This window comes from Cydia amplana, chromosome 4, assembly GCF_948474715.1.
Source record: "Cydia amplana chromosome 4, ilCydAmpl1.1, whole genome shotgun sequence".
Taxonomy (NCBI): Eukaryota; Metazoa; Arthropoda; class Insecta; order Lepidoptera; family Tortricidae; genus Cydia; species Cydia amplana.
The window spans coordinates 14,303,060-14,325,997 of record NC_086072.1 but is presented as its reverse complement, the minus strand read 5'-3'; the positions used below and the strand labels follow the sequence as shown (position 1 = coordinate 14,325,997).

Below are 22,938 nucleotides of genomic sequence, written 5' to 3'. Positions count from 1 at the left end.
GTCCTCAAAGTTGGGACAGTCTGGTTTCTTGTCGCAAACTTTAGACAGTGGACCTATGGCATGCCTTGACTAACACATATGAAAAAGAAACGAACCTTCACAAGTCCTGTTGTCAACGAGCTTGTACCCCTTGTCGCAGTCACAGTAGTACCCAACCGGCGTGTCGACGCACTTCTGCGTCCAGCCCCCGTTGTTCTTGGCGCACTCATTCTCCCCGCACCGGTCCCTGAGCTTGTCCTCAAAGTTGGGACAGTCTGGTTTCTTGTCGCAAACTTTAGACAGTGGACCTATGGCATGCCTTGACTAACACATATGAAAAAGAAACGAACCTTCACAAGTCCTGTTGTCAACGAGCTTGTACCCCTTGTCGCAGTCACAGTAGTACCCAACCGGCGTGTCGACGCACTTCTGCGTGCAACCCCCGTTGTTCTTGGCGCACTCGTTCTCTCCGCACCGGTCCCTGGGCTCGTCCTCGAAGTTGGGACAGTCTGGTTTCTTGTCGCAAACTTTAGACAGAGGTATGCACATGCCTCCGCCACAATCGAACTCCGTTTTCTTATCGCATACGGTTTTTGGTTTAGCTGGAAAGGAAAATTTTTGATTTAAAAAACAGGTGAAATATTGGTTCGTTGTATCGGGAATTTCTTTCATTTTATCGGGATAAAAAGATTTTTTTCCAATACGAGAGCAAAATTTCAATATAATGTATTCATCTTAGTGTTGTTTATGTAGGATTTGTCCTCGGAAAAATTAATTATCTCCGCTTTTATGCGAACATCGTATGTCATTCCGTCCTTCCTGGAGATATTAGCAATGGTTAGGCTGATGTAGTATTTTATGCACTGAACTGAACCTAAGTGACGTAACCAGATGGTTGCCTATAATGTTTTATTCACTCGACATAAAATTTAATGAATAACACCACAAATCGCCCCAGACAAATCTTAGCTTAGGATAATAAGTATTTTAATAAAATGACCCTAATAACTCTGAATATTATCTAGATTAAGGGCACATTAACCTGGGTATACCAATAAGAGGGATTTTAATCCCTTTAGGGTTTTCGATTCCTAACTGTATGTATGTATAATAACTGTATACTGTGACGTTTTTTAACTATTGTATTCATCGAAGATTCAACACTAGATACTATGTTCAAAATGCAAACAAGCTAATTGGTTTAACTGTTAATTAATCAACCTCATTTAAATACGCAACGAATACACGTTAAACTCAGTCAACTCCTCAATACAGACAATGCGTTAATCAAATTCAGTGAGCGACGTTAAATCAACCGAGTTGCATTTACAGCGGTGTTCATCAGCTTGTTTAATTTACGAATTAAAAGGGAATGTTAGTGAAGAGGGAATTTCAATTAAAAATATATCAAGTAGGCTTCAGAAACTTCGAATTGTCCTTCAGTGTAGTGATTTCAAATTAATTAATAAACTTCTAATTGCATATCTTAAACAGAATACAAAACTAAGGGCAGCGAAAACAGTAAGATCCTATCTTGCTCGGTATAATATTTATATAAAAAAATAAATAAATAAATAAAACGTTTATTCAGAGATCTTTCTTATAACTAATTACATATATTCTTCTGCCAAACCACAGAGTGGTTTGTTGGCAGACGAGGCTCCTTTATGTATTTGCAAGCTAGGTAGTTGATAGGTAACTTAAACTTAGGTATCTACTTAACCCTTTACCTCATGCGCAGCCCTATATAGCAACTATTAAAGTTCATTTTTAAACAAATACTTTTTATTTATGACATGAAGTAAGGGGTTAACTCTATATTCTTAGCATACAGTAAAAGAAAATCAAAATAAAATTAAAATGTAACGTATTATTGACTTTGTATTTTGTTTAATAAAAAATTGCTTAGTTTCTTTTTAAATGTTTGTTTTGTCATCCTTGTGGTCTTTAAATCCGACGGTAACTCATTATAGATCTTAGGGACTAAATATTTTCTACTTCTCTGGCCATAATAATTCGTAAAACTAGGTACCAGCAATTTATTACTATCTCTGTTTCTTATTAACCTTTGATTGACAATAGGTATTTTAAACTCATCATTACACATTTGTTCTAGAGCTAATACTAACTTGACTTTTTCATGGACTGTTAAAATATTACATTCTAGGAAGAGCTTTTCATAGGTAGTACTTTTACATTTTATTTTAGTTTTCTTGTCAACCATTAATTTCATGAATCTAATCTGCAGTGCCTTTATCTTATCTAGATACGTTTTAAATGTACGACCGTAACTTGACAGCCCATACGACAACAGCGAATCCACTAGAGCATAGTACACTGCATACATAGTAGCCCTATTTAACACGAACTTCAGGTGGTGGAATTTTGCAAGTACTGCTCTTAATTTATTGCATAAGCCATTTACATGTGGCTGCCATGAGAACTTATAATCTATAAGCAAGCCCAAGTACTTGTATTGTTCCACCACCTGGAGCTCGACACAGCCGCACACGCTCCCGGCCGGCCGCGCACTGTGGAGGCAGTCGAAACTGTGCCCCACAATGCACGGCGTCCTGAAATAATAATTACGTGATTCGAATAATTATATATATAACATGTACCGACCATCAATAGGTCTTGGTTTAGACTTTAGAGTTAGAGTTAAATAAGCTCACGAATATCAATTATTCATTTGATATAATAAAATAACTTCGCTACGAAATAGTAAAACTTGATATTTCACTGTAATATTTCGGTAAAATTAACGAGCCAAGACTAGTAACACCCCCGCGTCCCCTGACCATTATCAGATATGCAAATGAACTTCTAACTTAGGGCGATAAATTTAACCTCATCGGTAACATATCTAAGTAGGTATAGGTATGACATAAGGCGCTGGAGGTTTTTCAAGAAGCGACCAGTGCTGCATTGAACGAATGGCAGGCATACAATCCATGTGTACGAATAAATTATGTACTACCTACGTAAATCACAACAATAACTGATAGTTTGTAAGGTAGTGGTTAGCTGGTAAATAAGAGGGAGCTAAAAGAATGATTAAACAGCTGAACTTTCAACCACACCGTAGTCAACCGCAATTACTTTCACGAACAGATTATATTACCTAAGTTAATAAAATGGGCCTATAGACTTAACTACTCACAGACACAAATGACATACGCATCTAAATAAGATTTCGACTGTCCATGAACCAATCGGAAAATCTGAAACGGCTAGTGACTGTGCTCTTTTGGCACCATATTAAAATGACAGACAGACAGAGAGATACTCACTGCAATTCAACTCATCGCTGTCATCTGGACAATCCTTCTGGCCATTGCAGTACAGCGCGCCTGGAATGCAGCTGAGATCCTTGCACTGGAACTGGTCGAGTCTGCAAGTGACGTTTCCCCGGCACACTTCTGGGGCCTCGTCCCCGCCGTCGGGGCAATCGTGGTCGCCGTCACAGACCCACGCCTTGTGCACGCACGTTATACGGTCGCGGCACTCGAACTCCGTAGATATACATGGCGATGTCACTTTAGGAGGCGTTGCGCAACCCTGTAATTAAAAAATAAACACTATAGCTAGCATCTAAAGAACGATTAAGCTATTGCTTTTCAGTAGCACACTGAAGTTTATTATAAAACGGCTTACAAGAATCCGGTCTTATGGGACCAAAGTAAAAGCCACAAAGGCTTTCAGTTCGCTATAGAACTTTGCAAAATTTATGCTTTTACTCCTATTTTCAAAGATTAAAGCTCTTAAATACCCGAGTTACCTACTAACAAATACTTTAACACAAAGGTAAAGTTTTAGTTCGAAGTTAAGTTGAAAACATGTGATGAATACGGTTATATGGTTACTATTATAATTTCATATATCGAAGCAGAATACTCGTCTATTAAATTACATTGATTTAAATACTAACCAAAAATATCAGTGTAACGTTAAAAGTTTTAACACCATCTGTCACCAATACTAATTTAGTAACTCCGTCATCGTATCGTTGCCGTTAGGGCAGTCGATGTTTGCGTCTCTGTATCGAAGCTGATTTGTAATTCCTCAGTTTGCACGTGAAATGGGTTATGCGACTGGCAGGTTGACATTCACCCTGTGAATCTTCTATATATATAAACGTGAAAGACCTGACTGACTAATTTAAATCAACGCACAGCCCAAACCGCTGGGACTAGCAAGTCCAAATTTGGCAAGTAGGGTCCTTATAAGGTCTAGGGGGTCCACTAAGAAAGGATTTTTCAAAATTCATCCCCTAAAGGGGTGAAATGGGGGTCCAAAGTTTGTATGGGGAAACAAACTCTCCTGCGCGTGCGAAGCCGCGGGCAAAAGCTAGTACCGCATATACCGATACAGCATGCAACATTTTAACGGCACGTTTCTAACACTCACCGTCTCATCACTGCCGTCCGGACAGTCGATATCTCCGTCGCAGTGCCACCTCGCCGAGATGCAGTGGCCGTCCTTGCAGGAGAAGTGCGTGTGCGGCTGGCAGGTCGGCGCCGGGCACTTCACCTCGTCGCTGCTGTCGCCGCAGTCGTCGTCGCCGTCGCAAACCCATCGCTGTTGGATACACTTCCCGTTTCCGCACGTAAACTCGTCCGAACGACATGTTTCATCTGCACATTTAACCGTTGGTTACAAACTATTCCAAGCAGAATAATATATATGTACATACCATTGTTTCGTCTCTCTGCTAGACTTAATAATAAAATGAGAAAATTGATTTTTTTACAAAATACACGCATCAGCCTGAGAAAAATGCACATTACTCTTTATGCTTACCTATACTCATCGTCAACACTAAGAAAAAGTCGATAGTTTAACTTTTCACTAAAAATCATCAATATTTTATTAAAAAAATATAAGTATGTATGGTATAAAACGGATGCGAGACGTTACAAAATTATATTTAATGTTTCCAACGTCAAATTTAATCGTAAAATTCTAACTAAGTCGGGTAATTTTATAGTCGGGGTCGTAATTCTTACAGCGCACATTTATTTTCTGTGTCCCCACTCGTCTTTGATACGGACTCTACATTTAATTAAATTTTTCTGGAGAGCGGACTAATGTAGGTAATAGTTAGGTGCCGTTCCTCTTAAGCGCGGTAATCAGCTTTTTCTAAGCAAAAGACACCGAGGGGATTAGATTTGAAGCTAATATGGGACATAATCAGATAAATATTGATTCAGGAGGTTCGTGAATCTTGTTAGCATATATAACAAGTAAAAAAGGAGAATGTCATAACCATAGCGATCTTGTTGAGGGCGGAAGAATACCCTGCGGTTGAAGCACACGCAACGTCATCGGTCACGCTTCTGGGTGGGATCGGGGAGGGTAGATAAGAATTTATAGACGGATGAGCCGGGCGTTGATAGAATACAGAATGTTTGGCAAGGCGAGGGTTCCAATGATTGATTGATACAGCCAGCGCCAAAGAGGAATAGTTAAACATCGACCCCGCGTCGCCGGGTAATAGAGTAAACATTATTTTCTTTTGAGACAAGACACTGATTAAAGTTCCAAGAAAGATGTTCTTTTATAACTAGAATCCTTTTAAGAGGTAGTGATACTAAACATCTCGTTAAAAGCACGTTTCAAACAAGGCAGCGATGTGCACTTTGCTCCAACTGTATGATTAAATGTGAAGATAATGTTATTAGGAACTGCGTCGTGCAATTTTCGTATCTAAGTTCATAAGCCAATCATACCTGATAATAAACTAGACCAAGGATCAATGACGTGGTATGTTTTGATGCTTTGCATTCCATAAGTTTTGCGATAATATTGATAAGTAACGAACAATGTAGGTCGAATAAACAGTAGCGAAGCGTTAAGAACTTTCGAAGTGAGGCGCAAGTTTTCTTGTGTTCTCATTCCTTTTCTTTACATTCCGTTAGAATCCATGGAAATGTTATATACCGGACGCTTAGCTACTGTTACGCCTTTTATATAGGTACCTGACATTATGAACCGCGATAAAAATCGCGAAACGATGCGAAATTCTGCCTATGCAGACCAAACTTCGCAGTTGTTCCACAATTTAGAGCATCGGTGTACCAAAGGTATAATGATGATAACCCTTACTGCATGCTTTTTCGTCGGATCCATCAGAACAGTCGGGGTTGTCGTCGCACATCCACGTGAGCGGGACGCACTCGCCAGGTTTACCCCTGCAAGTGAACTGCTCCGTGCCGCATACCGCCACATCTGCCGACCCAATTCATGCACATGCTAAATACCTCTGATGCAAATGAACATCGAAAATAAAATGTAAATGCAATTTTCTATATAAAATCCAATTAGTCTGCGCCGAAACCACTGAACTGTCGAATGCAGAACACGTTTTGGCAGTTTTTCATTAGTTACTAGTTTTCCGTTTGATGAATATTTTTTCACCTCAGCAGCTCGAACAAGGGTACTTTGATTCTTAAAAACAGTGAGCAAAATGCGATTTTGCTCACTGAGTGAGACAAAATGACATTCAAGTGACCTTTATTGTCAAATGTCATTTCAACATGCGGGGTCTAATAAAAGTTCGAAATACTTGGGTTCTATTATCTCTGTCCCTTTCACACTGTTAGCAAAGAAACGGACAAAAAAAAGTTAAAACGACATTCAACGGTATATTCACGGTTTATAATAGACCCCCGAAAAACTTCAGACCGCATCGTTCCAAACCACGTACGAGTATGAATTCTTAATAATTAATAAATAAAAATAAAGTTTAAGATTTCATAAAACCTGATAAAATACTATATTTTAGGTATTTTATTGTACAATTAAAATAACGAACTCAAAAAATACACAGATCATCACGCAAAATTAATTATTTTACTTTTAAGAATTTCTACCATAGTTGACAAATAGTACGTATCCGCAATTCGGACCGTATCTTACAAAGATTTTTTTTTGTTGTCAAAGTTGGCGATTGAAGTGTCAGTTAATGTTTGTTATTTCTATATTATTTTACTGGAATTTATTATTACGTTTTGTTTTTGTGTTCCATTGCGGTAATTAAACTTAATTGTTTGTATATCTTAAGAAAACATGAGTGCAGGTATTAAGTGATGAAGAAGGATTACATTTTTCAAGTTGTCTAATAGGTATGTTCTCACTGCGCTGAGGTGAAAAATGTTGTGTACTACACGAGATCAAAGTTATTTACATCTCGTGCGCTTTTGAGTCCCTTACTACGCTCAAGATTCTAAATTAGATTCACTCGCTACGCTCGTGAATCTATTATAGAATCTTTCGCTTGCACGGGACTCAAAATAAGCACTCGAAGAAATATCAAACTTTGATCACTTGTTGTACAAATAACTATTTCCTGCTGGTGTGTTTGAGACTTCAAATACCCGTTTTACAAATTAAAAAATAAAACAAGTAAATCGAAGGTATAATGTCATGAATTATTTTATTATTTATTTTATTTTCTTGACTACCATAAAGTCTCGCCATCATCTTATTCTTTGCTGAAATTAACTTAAAGGCGATGCTAGCATTTATTATAGCATTAGTCTCCGAAAGACCTAGTTACATAAAAAAACTCTTAACTATTGTATGTTTGTTCGAGAATCCCTTCATTCTTGATTGATGATAATAACACCCAAAAATAGTCCAGTCTTATATTTAGGTAATGTATTTAAACGCGCTCTCATGCTATCTTTGCGAGATGCTTTCCTCCGGTGTAGTATGCCCAGTGCCGTCCCATGCTCCGGATGAGGCATGCCCTTACCACAGCTGTGCTCGTCAGAGCCATCGGGGCAATCCGCCTGGTCGTCGCATTTCCAGGCTCCGGGTATGCAGTGCCCGGTGGCGCACACAAATTTGTGTTCCGGGCAAGATCGTTGGGAAGCTGTGCGTAAAAAAAATTATGACCAAACGATCCGTCACAAGAAGGTGTTTTTATAGTAACGTGACGAGCGAAATTTGTTTGACGTGGAAACCAAATTCTAGGAAGAATACATTCTTGAATGAGAAAATGACACAGCTTACTAGTATTTTAGTCTCCTAGTTAATCTGTTTGATTAAGCTTCAATGCGGTCTATAAAATGTACTTCATAATTTGAATAAAATTAATTATAACTTTTAAAACCCTTAAACCTCCGAGTCCTTTAAAATCTTAATCGTATACAATACGACACAATAATAAATGTTAATACATTAATCTCTTGTGAGACACTTCGTAGTTGGATAATTAATTAAATTGGCTTAACAGTAATTATTAAGGAGTAATTATTCTGTCTGTACTCAGCCCTTTTGCGTCGTATTTGCTAATAAAATAAATAGGCAAACTTTGTCAACAAGTTTCACTTGGCCGAGTTCAAAGCATACCGAAAGTTTTCTTTAAACTTTCGTCATAATTTTAACAAATTACGAAACGTTTCGTTTGGAAGATGTTAATTAAGGAATGCCTTGGATTTTTAAATAAAATGCTGAGGTACATCTATCTACAACTGGCCTTAAAAGTACGAAGGTAGGTATTTCTGTACAAAAACAACATTACGAACAGTGTAGTTCCATACCCGCGCTCTAACCACAGGGTCAAAACATTGCGTGTCTCTGTCAAATAAAAAAGGTTTTCCATTTTGTGGCCCCGACTTATACTGGCTCCAAGTATATAAAGCAGGAGTGTGGGACCGGTCGTATCCCACTCACAATAAAATAAAACCTCGCAAAACTTTTACAGGGTTTTTATACCCATTGCTACTCTTTGAAAAGGACAGCTAGAGAATTAAAAGCCTGCATAACACCGTTCAGTAGGTATATCAAAACTTCTTTTAATTCTATTTTCCAAAATATACCTACTCAATATTCAAGAACTAATGCGCTTGCTAAGTTAAACTTCAATAGACGAATTTTATGTTAGTGAAATGTACGTAAGTATTATTCACATTTTGACTTAAAGCGATTTCTTTTGAAAGTTGAGAATATTCCTTCTAAAATAATTGTGTTTTTATTGATTTTTCACGTCTAACTAGGCCATTCCTGAACCTAATGTTGTAACTTTTACCTTTGTTCCATCAAACAGGTAGGTACAAAAATGTTTCAGCACTTTTTAACTTGATTTGCTTTCATTAACGGGAATTTATAAAACCAACTTGGTTAATTAATGAAGACGTTTCTTGACAGTCCTTAATAAAATGTCAGACCTTGAAATTAACAATTATTGATGAAAAAAAAACCGTTGGCAGTACTTCAGATAGTCATTTACCTACGTCATCATCAAGACGGTTGAACTACCTCTCGGTTGAGTCCGCCTGTGGCCACGAACGTAACGTCACGTTCGAAACGTCAGGCCATAATAAACGTAAGTTTTACGCGATTAAGTCCCGTGTTAGTTTTAAAATAAATAAATATAAAATATTTGATGAATCACAAAATGGTTTCCGTAGAAAACGCTCTACAACTCTTGCGGTTTTCAAATACGTCCAATCTATCCTCGACATATTAGACTCAAAACAATACGCTATTGGCATACTACTAGACATGACTAAAGCTTACGACAAAGTTCAATACCCAATCCTATTAAACAAATTATACGGAATCGGAGTTCGGGGAACAGCTCACAAATGGGTCAAGTCATACCTAACTAATAGGAACCAACATGTCGAAATAGATCACATTGACCATAAAACGGGCATAATACAAAAAGTGCAGTCAGAAACTCGAGCTATCACCTCCTCCATACCGCAAGGCAGTGTAATTGGCTGCCTCCTATTTTTATGTTACATAAACGACCTTCCAAAAACCATACAAGATAAATCTATCTTATTTGCTGACGACATCTCAATACTCACACCCTGTCAATGTACAACTAACTTAAATGATAAAATAAATAACATCCTTACTAACGTCGAGAGCTGGATGCACGATCACAACTTAGAAATAAATTATCAAAAAACTAAACTAATGACATTCTACCCCTATCAGAAAGAACCATTGGCAATCGATTTCAGCCACAACTCTATTAAACTAGAAATAATTGACTCATTTTCATTACTCGGAATCACTATAGATAAACACATATCCTGGAAACCGCACATAAATAATATTAGAACCAAATTATCTAAATTTTCCTATGCACTTCGCGAAATCAAAAAAACTACGGACTTTCAAACCGCTCTCTCAACATACTATGCATATGGATACTCCTGGCTCTGCTATGGAATAATCTTATGGGGAAATAGTAGTGAAGCTCCCTCCCTTTTCATTAAGCAAAAAAACCTGATACGGATAATCGTCAATATTGAAGAACTGGATAGTTGCAAGCCATACTTCGTAAAACATAAAATACTTACTCTACCCTGCCTTTACATTCTGGAGACTTGCAAATTTGTCCATAGATACACAGAATTTTACACAAAACGTGGAGACATACCCTCGTCCTACCCATCTAGACACAATTCAAGATTAATGCCACCACCCTCCCGATTAAAACTACATTCTTCAGGCCCTTTAAAAATGTCGATTAAATTATATAATAAGTTACCTGAAGAAATTAAAAAAGAAGAAAAAGAAAATATTTTTGCAAATAAACTAAAACAAATGCTTATAACGAAAACCTATTATTCTGTGAATGAATTTTTAAACGACCAACTATAAAATGTCATAATTATATTTTTTGTACAATATCTAATAAGCGTGTTACAGTTGTTACCTAGTGTAAAAAAAACACATTAGTTTAAGTTAGCTTAAGTTACTTATAAGAATTGCCATGCCCTTACGGGGCTCATGTTTGAAACTTTTATTTCATAAGATGCTATGTACAACATGAAAGCAAATAAACTACTTGAAAATTATGAGTGGAAATCTTGTTAGTTTAAAAACAATATACGGTTGAACTAGCCTTCACATCATTACGTTGCGTTGTATTAATAAGTATTATAGCTCCTATGGTCACCATCGCTCCCCGTCTTGAATGTTATTTACGTGACGGCTGAGTGTGCTAAATTTCAGCTCAAACGTATAAATTTTTATATTTAAAGAAATGTTTATAAAAACAACATAAGTAACATTTTGGCGATTTCGAGTTATTGGTATCATAGTGTTTGTCCAAGAAGGACCTACAGGTGATGCACAAAATAATGTCCAAAATGTATGTCTAAAAACCGGCAAAATGCGAGTCGGACTCGCGTTCCAAGGGTTCCGTACATTAAGTCAATGGTCGGACAGGTAGACAGACGCACGAGTGATCCTATAAGGGTTCCGTTTTTTCCTTTTGAGGTACGGAACCCTAAAAATGTACGCATAACTACATATTTTTTTTTTACAAAATCAACTACTTACTTACTTACGTACTTAGGTCCACGTAATAATAACGTAATTTCGTAGGATAAGCCTATAATAAGACAATTTTCCGAATAAATTTGTTTCATTTTCGCGCAAAAGGAACACTCGGATCGGTAAGTCGATGAATAAATTGATGTTTTACAGCGGACATATTTCTAGACAAATATTATAAGAATCAGGCGGCGTAGGTATATAGATAGGGAATAAGACGGAGATCGTAGAATCAAGTCTCTCATTTGGTTGCGAGCATAATTTCCCGCTTCACCCGCCTCGAACACGTCGAATTATCCCCTCCGGGTCGCGTTTCGCCCCATTATTCCTTGCCGGAGCAATAAATAAATTTTCGCCAACCTTAAATCCGTACCTAAACCATTTCGTACACCACATCCGCATTCATTCCAATTATTCACACACGTTTATCGCGGACAATTAAATTTTTTGGAGAAGTATTTCTGTTATTAGATTTTCGCCCTGCCTTGTCTTTCCTTTTTTGGATTGGCGTTATTTTAGGATTACTTAATAAAAATGATTGTTCAATTTACAATGTTTAATTGGACATATTTAATTGTTTATATTTTATTTATAAGTAACCATAATAATATTATTATGATAATATGTATATGCTTACATATGTATATTATAATTTATAAATTACTCTTTTTTGTTTTTGAGAATAAAATACAAAATAATGCTTAACTAAGTATTTGAGTTTAATGAACAATTCTTAATTAATATTAATGGCTGGTTAGTTAAGTATATTAAGACTCAAATATAAACAAAATCATGATAACTTTAAGTAGGTACCTAGTAAGTAATTAAGATTATAATCAGTTTCGGTAAGGACGAAAATTAATTAAATCTAGAGTAAAACATTTTCGGCATACAAGTTTTATTACATTTGAAATGGACTTTACAGAATATTTGACATGAAAATCTAAAATACTTTTTTTTATTCAATAGTAAGGTTTGATATTCGACCTTTTACCTTTTTCTACCAACCTAAAAATATAGTAGGTATTCAAAATATTTTGTCAAACAAAAATGAAACAAGAATAAAATAATATACAATATAGTCACGATATGGTCTAACACGGCCCTACGATTAATTCAAATAAAATTTACAAACAGTATATTACTTGCTGAGATACAAAATATACATTTTAACTACATACTCGTATTAGCTAAAAAATCGTTTAAATGTAACTAGGCTTTGTTTCGCCTATTCTCAAAACGTACGATGTGCGAGTATTCGTTTCGCAATTTTATAGAACATTATTAATTTATTTGGTGCCTGTTTGATGCGAATGAACTCTTTTAAATGAAACCTACAATACCTAAATACATATTCGGAACGTGCTGTTCGCGTGTGTATGCGTTTCAACTCAGCACACAATCTGAAGCAAAATTTTGTAAGTTATTTGCTACGGCATGAAGTTCATTTTGTAGTCAGCTACGTCGTAGCAATCAGTAGAGCTGGAAATATTAAAGAAAATATTCGCCGATTTGACTAACATTGAAGCTTACCAAAAAGGTTGAACGGAGTCGTTCACGATTCGCGTTCGATGACACTGCCCCCGCGAGGATAAGACCCTAAGTTTACACAGGGTATTAAAGCCTCTACAAATGTTTTTCCAATAATGCTCGGCAATATGAAGAACTTTTTGTTACTTCGTCTCTACATTCGAAAAGATATAAATTATTATTGAAGTGTGATCGAGCCGTGGGGCAATTTTCTTTACACGTTTCACGCTTTTATATCCAGGAATGAATCTTCAGCCTAACCTTAATTTACTCGTCTAATAAAATGCGATAAAAAATATACTACCTACACGATTTTCGTGACAAACTTTGTAATTTCGAGGTTGCGTTGAGACGAGACTTCGTTGACATGACGAGTGGACATTTTAAAATCTTCATCATCTTCCTCGCGTTGTCCCGGCATTTTGCCACGGCTCATGGGAGCCTGGGGTCCGCTTGGCAACTAATCCCAGGAATTGGCGTGGCCACTAGTTTTTACGAAAGCGACTGCCATCTGACCTTCCAACCCAGAGGGTAAACTAGGCCCTTATTGGGATTAGTCCGGTTTCCTCACGATGTTTTCCTTCACCGAAAAGCGACTGGTAAATATCAAATGATATTTCGTACATAAGTTCCGAAAAACTCATTGGTACGAGCCGGGGTTTGAACCCGCGACCTCCGGATTGCAAGTCGCACGCTCTTACCGCTAGGCCACCAGCGCTTTTCCACCAGAGTGGACATTTTAAAATATCTACTCTATTTGAAACGTCTTCCCAGTTTTCATACTCACTGCAACTGGCCGAGTCCTCGTCTGAGTTGTCTGAGCAGTCCTTCTCGTTATCGCATCGCCAGGAGCTGGGTATGCACCGGCCCGTCTTGCAACGGAACTCTGACGCTGTGCACGTGCGGCTGTCTGTGAAACAATGAAAAAAAAATGTTAGTGCCTGTTGCATGTTTTCATATCAGTTAATATTTAATACAACAACAAAGAATAATACATTGCTGGAGAGACTAGTTAATTAGGGGCTAAGTTAATTCTGTCTGACCATTTGATTGACCTCACCCTTACTTTATTAAGTACAATCAACAATGTAATTTATAATATTTTTACTTAATTCCTACCTACCAAGGCATATTATCGTAAAATATTTTATTGTTAATGGAACACTCTTAAAAAATGAGCTTGGTCTTTTAGCACTTCTCCAATAGGGCAGTCCTTAAGTTGGCCTTTCCGCGCGAAATATGTATATATATATGTACGAGTATATATATACCAGCTTTCTCTTGTCGGCGATTTTATGGCAAAATACGCAGAAAATGTAGCATTAACGGTGAAATTTTTCATTTCGCGGGGAACCGCAATATTGCTTAAATATTTCTGTAATGTTCAAGTTGTAAAGAACCAGTATAAAATAACTGAAATTCCTTCAAGGTAAATGAGACTTCAATGCATGAGCTTCGTTTTATTATTAATTTAAATAATAAAAACCTGCTGGTTATTATGGTCTGGGTATTACACTTGTATTACAATATGATCTGCCAGCTGTCAAGAGTGACATATCTGGTTGAAGAAATGTCATTGTTCACAGCTGACAGATCAAATCCAAATAAGTCTCATGTAAAACAACGAAAAGGGTATAAATTACTGTTTATTCGTTGAAACATAAATTAAGCTCTCAAGTAATTATCTACGTGAACTCATCTAATTAAGTTTGACTTTAGCACGACCGTGTAACTTTCGTCTGTGTTTACTCCTGCCATTTCGGCAAAAAGAAATTCCCGGTTCAATTGATTTATTTATGACCTAAATCAATTAAAATCAAAATACATCCGCGCAAATAAGATTCATTTAAGCTACGTTGTTCAGCAGTAGCAATATAAACTGAATAACTTCTGATCGTTGTCGTCTAATCAACCAAAGCGAAGCTGTAAACCGGAGCAATTCATTTACACTCGAAATCACCGTTCAACGTGCGTATAAAACAAGCTCGAAGCAAAATTATCGGCGGGTAGCAGCAGCCGCTTTATCTTGAGGTAATTTGGAGAGAACCGAAGCACGCGCCGCTAAGCAATTTGTAAACAAAACGTACCCCCGCCAAATAATAAGGCCCCACACCCAGCGAGTGCGTAGGTTTACCGTCGCCATCTCGGGAATTCAACTGAGCCATTCATGGATTGCTGTATAACCAACTTCGCTGTTATGTTAACTCTAGAGAAAGCTTGTCAGTTGTAAAGAGGGATTTTCTATCCGACTATCTAAGTATACCCTAAGCTAAGCGCGGAGTGGGCTCACACATTCCGCAAACGAACCTTTGTCGCTCATGTTCCCCGGAGACACGTAGAGTGCAAACTAATTTGCTCCAAGCGACACGTATTACCGTTATTTTCCATATAAATAGTCACATACAAAGTCGCGTCGCCGGGGACACTTTTTCATGATGTAATTTGAGAATTTTATGTGTCAATTCGTCGTACTTTATGTGTCAATTTAAAAGTGATTACCTACCTTTGTATCATTACAAATTAAAAATATGTACATATACTCGTACCTACCTATAACTAATGATGTTTGTCAAAAGGGTGTATCGTATCAACTTTGTTTTGTCACTAGCTATCATGGTTACATTCTCTTGGTTCACTCTTAAAACCCTGTTTTTTGGCATTTTCATTAACTACTTAAACATGCATATCTGGTAGTCATAAGCCCTATTCATAATGGGTCATCTACCAATGATGATAGTACTTCTACATACACTTAAAACACAACACAACACTTTTTTTCTAACAAACTTCACTACTCTTGTCCCCTGGCTGACGGGACAGAATAACGACAAAAAATAGTTGAACCACCCAAAAATAAAATTATTGATATGTTAGTAATGATACCATATGTGCTGCTAAAAATTACCTACCTTACATTTATATAAATAGTCGCCTTTCTCCTATTATTAAGAAATAGATAAAGACAGCTGTTTGGTATACATTTTTTCAAGAGAGGTATAAATGTTTAGCTTGGTAGGCAATATTGAGCAAGTTTAAATAAATTAAATAAATTGAATTGAATACTTAATATCTTCAGACATCCTCTTAAATTCTGACTATGTTCGCCTCGACATTTTAGGTCAATTGGTTACTAATACAATCTACTTATGAAGGTATACTGGTAATGGTGTAAAAGGTATATGGAAAGGCCGGTCGGTATTCCCGGAGGCGCTCAGGGCTGAGTGTAGCGCGCCTTTAACACCCGCATTATTGCCCCCTCTACCTAGGAATGTTAATGCGAACCGCTCAACAGATCCTGCTTCAATCCTTGTTAGATGCTCGCACTTATCGCGCTAAATGCTCATTAACCTTCTACGTGATCTTTTTCCCTCCCCTCGACGTAACCAAAAGAACAAGAAGCGTTGCGACAACGGTTGAATTTAAACTCCAAACTCGAACCTTGACTTACTCGTAGATAGTTAATTACCGTGGTTAATATTATGGGATAAATTCTATTTGAGCGTCCATACAAGTCATGGACAGAACAAAGAGATTATTCGGTGTACAGTTAATTAATCGCTACGAGATGGTCCCATTAGTGAAATGGGGTTCCAACCGAGGGCGTGCAGTCCCACAGTCAGACAGGCGTTAGCGAATCACGGCTGAACCGAGACCGAGACCAATCAAATACGGATATCGCGCGGCCAAACTAACAAATTACGGTTTTATTATCTAGGCCAGAGGAATCAGTAAAACGAAGACGTGTGGCACCGTCCTTCGATAAGCCAATTTCTCGGAGATGGCTTATCGTGGGATAAAATCACTCTACCGTAGAATCGGAACAGCATTGACTCTCAATCGCGTCTCGAGAGCCTTCGATCCTCGGACGTCAGTAGTGACGTGTTATGTCAAAACTGTATTTCGACCATCGCATCTATGTATTATTATAGGTATACGAGTAATACGTTAACTTGGGTATAATTATTCATCTACGATTAGACATGTAGGTATATGTTTACGATCAGAAATAGGTAATGTTTTTGTTATGTTGAAATTTGATTTTTTTTATGTATACTATTTCCCTTGTACACGTGATGTCATGTTCAAATATGTAGGTATACTCACTTACGAATCGCTAACAGATATAACAGCGCGTAAGACTAAACACATTGAGACGCCTTCGGTGAAGTATCAATTTACACTAATGTTCCCCGGCGAGGAAAGTGAATGATAATATAGATCCAACATTTACCCTCATAGCTGTGTGTTGAGCTTAATGGAAGGCTGTAAGTTGCTGAAGAAAATGTAACGTAATAACGTTTCGTCACGAGTTCGCGTTTTTAATCATGTAAGAGTTATCGTGGTACATTTATTGATAGGTCTTCGTTAAAGAAGGTATCATGACTGTCTGCAAGGCATTATCTAAGATATAATTCATGGATCCTGTAGGCAAATGAATGTGATGATGTCTAGGTCTAGGCACATGATGGACTCGCACTGATTAAAGTCACCGTGGAGGTTTCTTTTCGCTTGTAACGTTCAATGTGTTAGGTTTTAAGGGTAAGCTACAAAGGAGTGCACAAGAGTTTCACATTTCAAAGAGCTTTGTAATGAATTATGCGCAACCCTTTTTCTCTTCCTTTTCCAAACTCGATTTTTTCCCTTCCTGATCTATTGGTAATCTAAGTAATTCAAGGCGACGTTAACAGTGTTTCTTCAGCATTAAGCTTTTTGATGTCCCGCCGAGGTAAAAGACTGGCTTAATTACTTTTCACTCTCAATAATTAACGTGCTGGGACGCAGTAATTCAGCTCCCATTTTGTTTACTTAGCAGGATTACAAATCTTTTCTTAAGAAGAAAGAAAAGGAAAGGTCGCCCAGCTGTTGCCCGGCTCCTAGTTTCAATTTCTTTAGAAAGCTGTACGAGACGTTGCCATTTTCACGAAATATTTTGTATAAAACGTGAAATGTAGAGGCATTAGACCAAATTGTCCCCAAGATGGCAATAGCGTCAGGAGCAGGAGGCAAATTGTATTACCGGGTGTACTTCCTGTACGATGAGTGCATTCGTTACTCTAACCAGAGGCTTTCGAGCGCACTTGCACACGTTACGAGTGGTGCCCGCGTTCTCCCATAATGCAAACTGCTTTACTATGCCAGCTAGTGCAATACGAATTGCCTGGAAACCTTTTTAATAAAAATTTGATTTAATATTCTAAGTTTAATTATAAATTTCAATAGCTGAAATTGGTTATGATTAAATTTTTGTGAAAAGTTTTTTTGATAGACGTTTTTTTATTGTTTGTATTTTTATTAGACTGGGTTTTAGCTTCTCGTCATCAAGACGTTTTTAACGAACTCAAACTCGAATGAAGTTGCATTCTCTGAATACAAAATGACTATCTTAGGTGTCTATAAATCGTATATAGCCATCACTGGGCAAGCTTGACGATACTGTCACCTAGTCACACAAAGACATGCTTGAAATATTAACAAACATAGTACATACGTTATAAAAGTTGTAAAAATCACTACTCACTTTTTAATTATAAAAAACTTAGTTTAATAAGCCACCGTGTTTACACCCACGTCGGCTTAAGTCTGTTAATATAAACTCGACTTTAAAGTAACGCGATGGAGTTCCACTACAGACAAATCAAATGGAAATTCCGAACTCGAAGCGCAAAAGTACTAACTCGAGACCTCTTCAAACTTCGTTTGGCTCATACCTATCGTGTTTGTGGTTTCCATAGCTCACTCTATAGGTATTAGGTGGAACTAGCGTTCCATCAAAACGATACAGGAGTTTGCTTGTGTTTACCGCAATATTACTTAAACAAGGTGTATTTAGTAAAATATTTACAAAGCTTATGTACAACATTAAAGGTAAAAAAAAAAACAACCTGGCTTGTTTGTGATCAGATGTTAAACATGACTTAGATAAGCTAGTAGTTTATTTAACTACAACGAGAAACACCCCCTAAGAAAAGCCCTAAGAAAAATGAAAATGGATTATTCTAACCACGAAGAAAACCATGATGCATTCTGCGCCCTACTTAACGCGACTAACTTAACTGCACTGCCAAAGTAAGTTCGTTAGTCTTCTTGTGTTCCTCAGAGTAGAAATAGAAGTTCCGCAAAGCGAACTTTTAATAATCATCATCATTTTTGCATCAACTATTTAACGCATTGTCAATTATGGTCTTACCCCTTTACCACGACTCATCATAGCCGTTTTTATAAGAGCAAAAACATAAAATAGCCGTTTTTATAAGAGCAAAAAAATAAAATTGGCGTAATGGATATTTTGGGCACATGAGAATTTTCGTTCGTTGATCGGCACGTTATTACTTATTAGAAGACTATTTTATCCTACTGATATTATAACTGTGACGTTGACGGTTTATATAGTATTTGGATGTTGCTTCCTCCGTTAATCGAAAGCGACTGTGGTGAGCGAATTTCGATGAATATGGCACACAAATTGTTTACCAGAAAAGCACAGATAATACTTTTTACCCCGAAATTCAATATACGGGGCGGAAGCGAATACATATTTAAATATTAATTAGTACCGAACTTTTTTCATACAATAATATAATACAATAAAAAGCTAGTAAGATATAACAAAAGTAATAAATGACCAAACATTCCAATAGTATCTATAAGTATCTCATCACAAAAGGCCAAGGCACTTTTTGATTGCAAGTCACCGGAATCCTAGTTTCAGGCAAACGTACGTTTTATTATTCATGTTCCATCCTTTTGGGCAGCAATTTTCGTATGAAGAATTTTCATGTGTGGGAGTTGTAAGAATGTAACTATAATATTATATGACGATTTCTTTCTAAAAATATTTTGTGGTGTTGTTTTTAGGGTTCCGTAGCCAAATGGCAAAAAACGGAACCCTTATAGATTCGTCATGTCTGTCTGTCTGTCCGTCTGTCTGTCCGTCTGTCTGTCCGTCCGTATGTCACAGCCACTTTTCTCCGAAACTATAAGAACTATACTGTTGAAACTTGGTAAGTAGATGTATTCTGTGAACCGCATTAAGATTTTCACACAAAAATAGAAAAAAAAACAATAAATTTTTGGGGTTCCCCATACTTCGAACTGAAACTCAAAATTTTTTTTTTCATCAAACCCATACGTGTGGGGTATCTATGGATAGGTCTTCAAAAATGATATTGAGGTTTCTAATATCATTTTTTTCTAAACTGAATAGTTTGCGCGAGAGACACTTCCAAAGTGGTAAAATGTGTCCCCCCCCCCCCCCCCCCGTTCCTTCTAAAATAACAGAATGATAAAACTAAAAAAAATATATGATGTACATTACCATGTAAACTTCCACCCAAAATTGGTTTGAACGAGATCTAGTAAGTAGTTTTTTTTTTATACGTCATAAATCGCCTAAATACGGAACCCTTCATGGGCGAGTCCGACTCGCACTTGGCCGCTTTTTTTTGTAAAAATCTCACATCTCCTTATACCTTATACGTATTGTGGACCTACAAAACATTTACTCGAGAGTAAAATAGGCCACTTCGAAAACAAACGCATTTCGTTCTTACTAAAACTTTAATTAAAAGATGTAACACAGATCTGGACATACTGAAAATAATTCTGTTGGTGCCACAATAGGAAAAATCATGATATTAACATTAAGATGGTAATTATGTTTAACCTATAGGTAGTTTGTTTGACTTACCTGCAGTTTTGTAATCGTAAGGCTTAGTATATGTGTCGTAGTCGTCGTCATACACAGTAGCCCCTGCGCTCGCTAGCAGATAGCCTACCACCAGCCAAACGCCCGATATAGCCATTTTCACTTAACAAGTTTTTATCACAGTTTTGGTATCAATCTCTTTAAAACACTTTCACCATTAGTCTTTTTCACTGAAAAATAAAATCATATTTAGATAGTATTGTTTTAATTAGTATACTTTGGTTTCGCAAGAGTCATTTTTACGATTCCTAATTAGGTAGATAGATTTAGGTATATGTGTAAAACGACGTGTCATACGTAGAAAATTATAAATCGGAGATCATAAACCAATAAGGTTGACGTAAACATTAATAACGATCGAACGGTAAGCGATGTACCCGATAACTAATTAGTGTGTCAGTATATTACCGGCTGATTTAAATTTAGAATCAACAGGGAATTCGGATTAAAAGCAGGTAACTACTGGGGATAATCCGGACCCTTTGTCTCCGGCGAAGGTCGTTCTCTGAAAGTTTTATAGGCATAAAATATTACAGAGATTAGAGACCCGAATAACATTGCGTAGATAGAGAGATAACCGTTAGGTTGTAATAGTCACTGAAAATTAGGGACATAAATAACATCAAGATATTCGTCTGTGAACTTATTTCGTGAATAACATGATTCAGCTTAGAGATACCTACAGACGTTTTTGGGATAAAGCTTCTGTCGATCGTCTATACAAAGCTGAGCCTTGTGACAACTTCGTTATTTCTGAATCATTGAACATTTGAGAAATGTCGAAAATATCTCTTTAACCATGAAGTTATTTCTTATAGTCTTTAGACTTATATCTATATAAGTACACTTATATTTAAATTTCAGAAAAAAGAATATATACTTGTTTGTCGTTGGCAGCCGCTTCGTTTTTATTTTGAATAGTTTGGGTTAATCCGAAGTGATCCGATAGCATGTGACTGTTATACTCGATTCGGGCAAGGGTTTTACCCAAATAGATCAGTGAATCTGCAAGGATTACTGTCGAATTTAACCTAGCTTACTTATTTCCGGAGGTCAAATTAACTTTGGTCTGTAAGCGTTGAAATACTATAAAATTTCGGTTATGACATCCAGTGCAACTAATTTATTGTTTTCTTAACGTAACTTAAATTAAAAGTAAACACTAGAACATGAAATTACCATATAAATTGACTAAATCATAAATCCGAATTAAATCAAGTTACTAACAAATGTTTTGTGCTGCCACTTTACTCATACACAGCTTCAGCACCTCTAAACCAACCCTGCGGCAAATCTCACAAGACTAGTAAATTGGTTTGATTCCAAGCATTAACTGCGTCAAAGAGTAAAGCGTGTTAGATTAAAGTCATTAATGCAATTACTTACAATCCAGGACACGGCGCCAGTCGGTTAGCATAAGATCTAGACAAGCGTCTATATTCCGAGGCATATGATTATGACTAACATAAATTGACAGCTATCAAACCAGTTAACTAGGTTTGGTAACTAGGACTTAATTTGAATTAAGATTATACACACACCGTAATTATTAAGCCGTAGGTATGTTGAAAATAGACCGCATTTAGGTATATTGCAAGCTAATATCAAAATTATATTATGTCGAACGAAATTTCACAATAGTGGAAATTTTAAATCTGAACACGTCTGATAAAGTTCACGTTCCCGGAATCGTTTTAAAACATTTTATTAAAAGTCGGCGTACGTACTTAATTGAGCTTGACGCCAATGAATGGAAAGTACGGCACTAGAACTGAAAAACTTGTTTCACAAAGTAGGTTCTCGTTGCGGGTCAAATGAGGCAAGTTTTCTTCGTGGCGGCGTCAGTGGGATACGTAATTTACTGACCGTAAATAATGATAGTGATTCGAATTTTGTAATATTACACATGTATGTATGTATATTTAACAAATACAGGTACTAGTAATGCAATAGTAGTACTCACCTTTTATGGTGAGTACTACTATTAATACACATAAATAGTAAGAATCTACTTATGAGTAATAAAACATTTAGAGATGTGATGATTATCAGAGGAATATGTTGATCCATTAAATTAAGTAGGTATTGCAACCAAAGAAAATGATAACGTGAGTTTTTTGAGTTAATTAATATTTAAAACCTACTCATTATTAAGTTTTCGGCTTTTCAATATGAACTGATTAAACTTCGCTCAGCCTCTTGAGAAATTAAAAGGTTATCCTTAATCATTTAACAATCAAAACACAATTTTTAATTTGTTTAATACTTTCACGATGATCGTAACATTCTCAAAATTCCCTACATTCAAGCTAAAATCTCAGCCGTCGAAAGTTAGATGCAATGTCGTGGAAAGTCCTTATAAAACGCTCCTAACTTAATGCAAATTGTATAGATGGATCCTAACCGAAAATTAATTA

General features: G+C 36.7%; 1 protein-coding gene across 1 annotated transcript in view; it reads right to left on the bottom strand.

Moving 5' to 3' along the window:
* Positions 1 to 22,938, bottom strand: part of LOC134647261 (very low-density lipoprotein receptor) — a 256,638-nt gene that overhangs the window by 22,126 nt on the left and 211,574 nt on the right. The window contains exons 3-8 of the mRNA XM_063501537.1: positions 13,604 to 13,726; positions 7,739 to 7,858; positions 6,088 to 6,210; positions 4,390 to 4,616; positions 3,273 to 3,540; positions 330 to 581 (exon numbers count right to left, since the gene is read on the bottom strand). Coding sequence (XP_063357607.1) covers positions 330 to 581; positions 3,273 to 3,540; positions 4,390 to 4,616; positions 6,088 to 6,210; positions 7,739 to 7,858; positions 13,604 to 13,726 — 1,113 coding nt within the window. The remainder of the gene's footprint in view (positions 1 to 329; positions 582 to 3,272; positions 3,541 to 4,389; positions 4,617 to 6,087; positions 6,211 to 7,738; positions 7,859 to 13,603; positions 13,727 to 22,938) is intronic.